We start from the raw sequence: 7155 nt of genomic DNA on the forward strand, positions 1-7155 counted from the left end.
ATCTACTTGCACATGCCGCAGATGTGCAAGCTGCTGAATTGTTAAATCAAAAAAAAATCAAAGAAAATAAAACTAAATTGGAAAACCTCATGGCGAATTAATTCGATTTTTTTTATTCATCGAAACAGATGGTTTTTGGCAATGCAAACCCATCGACATATACCCATATTCAAATATTCTCACGGAAATGTGGCGAAAGGATATTCGAATATATGTTGATGTTATTCAACATGTTTTGATGTTTCGTCTAACGATCTATGGCGGACATGAATGGCAAACTCTTTTAAAAAAAACATTGGGAATTTATGCGAAGCGATCGTAAAAACCGTATGTATTTGCATCATATTCAGTTTAAAATGCCCATAAAAACACTGCAAAGTGAGATTTGCATTGCAATGAAAGCAAAATGAGATGCTAAAAAAAATTGGAGTTTCAATTGTGAGAACTGAATAAGCAAAGAAACTGCGCACTTAAAAACCACTCAAATCATTGAAATCCAAGTGGTTGTACACCGTTTCCGTGGTTATGTTTTTTTTTTTAATCTTTTTCTCGCAAGGCCAATAAAAATTGCTAATGTCTCTGGCACTCATTTCAATCGTCATAACGCAACCATAATATGGCATCATTGTGCTTAAACGTTATGGAAAAAATACACACAAACAGCTATAGAAATACACTCATACATTTCATATGTGATACCAACGAAATTTTTACTTATTGAGAAAAACATCTCTTAATTCAGTTGTGGGAATGTATGCATACACACAAAGCTAGCGAAATTGCTGAAAGCATGAGCTCAAGAGGCCATAGCATATTTCCAAAAAGGATTGAAATCGGCTCAAAACAGATAAATGAAATGCCAAGCAACGACTTTAGCCGAAAACTGAAATGAAAGATGATGAGCATTGATTCAAAAGAATGTGCTGAGTAGTTAGCAAATTTTAATTGTTCATCATTGTGCTTTGTCGACATTTAATTAGTGTAATTGGCGCTTAACACATACTTTCGACAAGTTATTTAAAAAATAATAATGGTATCTTCCTGTTTTTGCCTTGCAGTTTTTTTTTATTTCGACAGCTAATTCTTTAGCCACTCTCAATTGCTTTGAGTATTCTCGCTCTCTCTCTCTCTCTCTCGGTAAATCCATCGTTTTTTATCCCTTCAGGATTACAAATAAATTCATTCGTGTCCATTATTTCAATGGAGAAAGTCAAATTTCAAAGGGAATTCCATTTAAGGTGAAAACAATTGAAGTTATATGTAATTAAGAAGCGAAAAAAAAAATCTCCAATCCACTTGAATTCAAAGATTGCCCATAACTCCCCAAAGTTCCAAGAACCCCCCCAATTTTTATTTCACAATACCTCCTAAAAAATTGTCAGCTATGACTATGCAAAATTTTAGCACCCTTTGATAATTAATTCTCTATATACGCCCCTGAAGGTTTTAGACAAATTACTTTCACTCGGCATAAAAAAATGTAATAATCTAAAAAGAAACCAGTTATTAAAAGAAGTTAAATACATCCGTTACATGCGTTGGTCCTTCTACATAACCAATCAACCAAAGTGAATGTTATCATGTACATAGTACGCATTCAACAAACTGGTCTGAATAAATCACAACGGCTTCATTCATTTTTATTATTGCCCGAAATGTATGTCATATATGTGACACTCATTCACTTAACATGGCCAATTTGAGAAGAAAAAAAACGTGCCACGAGAGTTGATATAAACACCCCAATTTGAATGGATTATATTAGGTTGAATCTGGTGCTATTATTATGTTGGTCTCAATTTAAAATTGGTAATTTTAGGGACAAACCTATCAGCGATCCATTGCAACTGTTCGAATGAAATTTCTCCATGCTAACATATGTATATTAAAGCGCATTTGCTGTGGTTGAAATCCCAATTAATGTTGGTTGCTTTTTGTGTGTTTTTTTCGCTCTCTCTCTCTCTCTCTTTGTGTGTGTCGTATGACTATACATCCTTCCATTTTGTGCTTGCCGTGTTTTTTTTCTTATTTTTTAATGGATAAAAAATATTCGAAAAATGTGAATGTGCGCACACCGAAAATCCGCACAATCATCACACTGACACACTAAGCACTTAATTTAATAAATATTCAATTTATGGATACTTTGCAACGTGTTGGGAGTCAAATGAAAGTCAGTACCAGCACCTAATCAAAATAAGACGTCGTACGAATAAAACGAAAACTACAACAACGAGCGCAAAAAAAAACAACAACGACGACGACAACGATGAATTCAACAAACCATAATCAAATAAAATGATTGTTTTTAGGTACACATTTTTCTGAAATTCACCATGTTTATTTTTCTGGCTTCCTTCTCTTGGTCTCGTTGCTCTCAATGTTGCTCTTTTTCTTTTTCTTCTCTATCTATCTCTTTCTCATTCATGTGTACGTACCTTCTTATTTTCTCTTTCTTTTTTCCAATTTATTTTCAAACATTTTGTTTGCTTATCTCGATTCGTTCAACATTACTACGACTTTGAAACTTTTAGTGTATGCTTTGCTCTTCTAATCCATTGGGTCATTGCATATATTGCGTTTGTACACTCTGGTGAAAACTGAATTGCGCCGCTCTTTGTCACGCTCTCAACACTTCGCCACACTTCTTGAGCGTTTTGTTATTTCTAGTTGGCCGATTGTTTTGAGTGTGCATTCATTTCATATGGTTTTCTTTTTAAAATTGTTTCGACTTTTTTTTTGTTCACCATCTTTCTAGAGCGTGATGCACTATTGCTGATTATCACGCAAAATTTAATGCTTTCATTCAATTCATGAATCTATTTATTTTTGTGAATCATTATTCGTTGTTGTTTTGCGTATGTGATCACGGCCATTGCTTGTGTTGCATGGTCTAGCCATACATACAGATTTTACCAGAGCCAACGTGTTTTTTTCTCTGTGCATCATCGATTACAATTTTAATGGTCGTTACCGTTGCAAATATAAATCTAAGCACATTTCAAGTAGAGACAACAACAAAGCGAAAGGAGCGAACAAAAAAAAAACACACACACAGAGAGACACAAAAACCATCATATAAATGGAAGACGGCTAAAAAACATGAACAAATAGCGCGCGCGCACACATCGCATCGTTGCATGAGGAAGAAAACAAACATATCTCATGTATGCTCTGGCACTTTTTGTACATGTGCAACTTTCTAACAACTTACATAATTTAAATAGTTTTTTTTTCTTCTTCTTCTCTCACTTGATAAAATATCTAACGGTTTTAATGGATGTCGACATTTTTGTGCTTTTTTTCGTTTGTTGTCAAAGTGTGGCCACATCGGCTTTAGAAAAGGCAGAAAATATTGCCATCCAAACTAATTTTTAACGAAATTCATGTATATGATTTCTTTCATGAATGGTCGAATTGAAAGGTTTCGAAGAATTTTTCGTTGTGTTCAATATAAATGTGTGAGAGAGAGGGAGAATTCTTTATAATTCGTCTAATCAGAACGAGTGATTTGCAATCAAAATGGAAAAACTTCGACCCATTAAACTGGTTAGAAAGTGTGCGATTATATTCACACGTCCAGATTAAAATTTATTATTACAATATTTTGTTTTCTTTCAACATTTTGCCGTTATCTACGTCGTTCATTTTTTTTTTGTGTGTTTTTGCGCTCGCCATTCGCGCCGAACAAGAAAAATGCTAAGCAGATCTACGTTTTCTGGTTTGAAAGTTTGGAACTGTGACATAAGAAACGCGACCAAGATTCAAAGACGACAGCATTTACATGAAAATGTATATTGAACTCTCAGAATAGTAGTAGATTGTATGATTTCAGTGTGTGTAGGATGAAATTTATTGTTTTTAATTACGTTTTGAGCAAGAAAAGGAAGAAGAAAACAACACTCGTGTGAGTGTGTACAAAAAAATATATCTGAAGATTGTCGCACTGGCTGAGCGGTGCACAACTTTTTGCTAGTCGGCCTTCGCCGATTTTAATTAAAGTAATAAATTTCTCAAAATGAGATAAAACAACTCAACAAATTAATTTAAGTAAATATTGCTTTTCTTTTTCGCCAACTAATGGCGTCGATCTAAAAATAATATGCAAAAAAAAAAACGCTGAACGAAGTAAAACAAATTTTTAATTCGGTTTATAACTCATGACTAAATTAAATTTTCTCTCGTCTTTTGCAGAGCTCACGCGGAAGAAAGGTAAATTCTGGAGCCGCCGTATCGCCTCGAGCTCAGCCAAGTACTACTTCATCGATCAGTCCTGCACCAGCAGCTGTACCACATCCATCTCCAAACACTGCTCGTAAGTATATTCCATATTTTTCTATATTATCGTTTCGTTGCATCTCAACTCTCATATCATTTACTTTATCTTGTTAAAAGCATCAATGATTTTTGATTGACTCTAAGTTGAACATTTTTTTTCCTCTTCAATTTGAAATATTTTTTTTACGTTAAATTGTTACAGCAACCGCAACAACTTTAGTGTCCAGCAACGGAACACCAACCTCAAGTGCTCCGCCGCAAGTGACTACACCACAATATCCTCAACAGCATCAGGCAGTGATATCACCACAAGTTCCACCAACTACGACAGGTAAGCACATACGATTCTAACGACACATTTTATTTGGTATTTGGTATTTCGTGCTTTTGTGTACTTGGCAACAAATGATCATTTCATCCGAAAATTTGCCAATTAGAATGTCTGGAGTATGAACGTCAAGTGTTCAATTAAAAACTTTGTATGACTGAATCTCCTTTTCTCTTTCTCTCTCTCTCGTACTGTACGCTCTGTATCGTTTATCATTTCAGGCTTAGAGCAACACTCACATCCTTCGCATCCACAACAATCAGCTCAACAGCATCACATTCAACAAGCTCAACAGCCACAACAACAAGCAGCTCAACCTAGTCAAATGAAGGAAGCACAACAACAACCTATGGTAAGTTGCTTTCATTTTATATATAGCATACGGTTTTTTTTTGTTCCTTCTTCATAATTTCTCTCTATCTCTATTCATCGACTGTTTTATTCCATGCAAAGCTCTCGCATTGCACGAATTTCGAGTCGTTTTGTGAAAACACTTCAAACGGAACTCTTGAATTCCAACCGGCATAAGTGATTTTCTCAGAGAAACAAGAGCCAAATGAGTACATTTAAAATTAGACGATATATAATTTCATGTGTGTATGCGCTTGGTTTAGTTTTTCATACATTTGTTGATATGATATACGAATTTGGTCATGAGAAAAAGAAAATTTTCATATTTAAATATACATGGAAAATCAAAAATAAACTTGCACATACACACGAATAATAATACAGTTGATGAAACATTCTTATTGCCACATGGTTCACATTCAATTTTATTTTGTTGAATTTTCAATTAAACTACGAAAAAGGGCAAGGAACTTTACATCGATGTGATGTTTTGCATTGATGCTGACTGGCATTGGCATTCAGTCCAATTAATTTTGTCGATGCACAATTTCGATTTCAAGATTACATCTCAGTTAATGGATTAACAACAGAAAAGAAAAGTTAAAAAACGGGACGAAAAATATATATTCCAAGCGTTCAGAAAGACATACATTTATGCGAGCAATTGAATGATGCTTGCATCATTTGATGTGCATCGCTAGTGCTTTCGTTGTGCGTTCGGAGCACTTCGTGCGCTGCCGAAGATCCGAATGTATGGCGACAGCACAATCGATGCGCATCAAATGATGCAAGCATCATTCAATTGCTCGCATAAATGTATGTCTTTCTGAACGCTTGATATATTCATTTTGAATATTTTGAATTGCATGTGTCCACCCTCTAGTCTCTCAATCTCTCACTTGGTCGTTTTCTTTCTGGGACAAATTTAACATCAATATCGTCAAATACTACGTATTCTTTCATTTTTTTTTAACCCAAACCAACCAAGTTCCAGTTTACTCATTCCATTTAAATTGACGCCACATATAACTACACCCAGGCTAATGTGTACTATGTTTCAAATTTCATTTCAACTTGATCGTATATGCCAAGCAACCATATCTCTGTCGCTGTCATTCTACAAAACAACACACAATGCTGGAACGTTGTGGCAATTGGTGCCCGCATCACATCACCTCTTGTTCCCTCTCTTGTTCCCAGTCATTTTCTCTCTTTAGATTTTCCAATTTTCCCATTCCATCGATATAGCTTAATATATGTTTTGAGAGGTTTGAGACACCTTCCCTTCGTTTCACCATTTGCTCCCGTGTATTGTGTCGATTTTCATTTTAACGACAATATTTTATGTATACATACTGAAGAGTATATAAAACGGCCGTGATGGCATGGTATAGCATCAGCAGCAGCAGCCACAACCAAAGTTTCATTTATTGATAAATGTTCCGAGTTCCCTCTATGCTTTTGGTTGCATGATTTAACTGAAATGCTCGCAATACAGAAATAATTTTCTTCCAATAAAGAAGTGTGTGTATATTTATCACATAAATGCATCGATAGATGCATCATGTTTACTTTTTCATACATTTTCGATGCAATATGCAGCATTCGATCTTCGAAGACACACCCAAAACCGATAAACTACGTAAATGACAAAAATATATATCTATCACACTTAAAATTGCACAAACTGATTACCATTTCTCATAATTTTTCGAGCATTTTTTTCTTCTTTTACTTTTTGTGTGGTGTTCATTATTTGAATGATTTGACACAGAGAATACCATTGGAATTCAAATTCTTTTGCAACGTTGTACAAAAATTTAAATTAGTTTTACTCAATTACAATCGTCGTCTATTAATTAATCGTATTTTATTTTGTAATATTACGCCACGTACCCGATTGTATCGAGCGAAAATTGAAATGTAAAGTGATAAAGCTGTTGACAACTGAAATTCATGCTCGCTCTATGTATGTACGGAACATGGGTTATTTTTCGGTCTATGTAGATTGACGATGACGTTTGGCCATTCTGCCGATGTCGATGCTTTTATCCAAGGCACACACATACACAAAACTTTTGCAAAACATAATTAGTGAAAATTAATGCGTTCGAATAAATCACTCTTATGAATAGAGCAAAAACAAAACAGTGGTGCGCTTGTCGTATATCTATATCTCTTGTTTGCCATTCATCGGG

At 34.8% G+C, this 7155-nt stretch overlaps 1 protein-coding gene across 1 annotated transcript in view; it reads left to right on the plus strand.

Moving 5' to 3' along the window:
* The window catches only part of LOC116336828 (DNA N6-methyl adenine demethylase-like), an 88288-nt gene extending 81404 nt beyond the window's left edge, over window positions 1–6884 (plus strand). Inside the window, exons 8-11 of the mRNA XM_031760978.1 lie at window positions 4195–4315; window positions 4481–4609; window positions 4828–4958; window positions 6732–6884. Of these exons, the coding sequence (XP_031616838.1) occupies window positions 4195–4315; window positions 4481–4609; window positions 4828–4958; window positions 6732–6884 (534 nt within the window). The remainder of the gene's footprint in view (window positions 1–4194; window positions 4316–4480; window positions 4610–4827; window positions 4959–6731) is intronic.
* Window positions 6885–7155: the final 271 nt, after the last annotated feature.

The sequence above is a fragment of the Contarinia nasturtii genome, unplaced genomic scaffold (assembly GCF_009176525.2).
Source record: "Contarinia nasturtii isolate CC-2019 unplaced genomic scaffold, AAFC_CNas_1.1 Cnas_scaffold_187, whole genome shotgun sequence".
NCBI classification, from domain to species: domain Eukaryota; kingdom Metazoa; phylum Arthropoda; class Insecta; order Diptera; family Cecidomyiidae; genus Contarinia; species Contarinia nasturtii.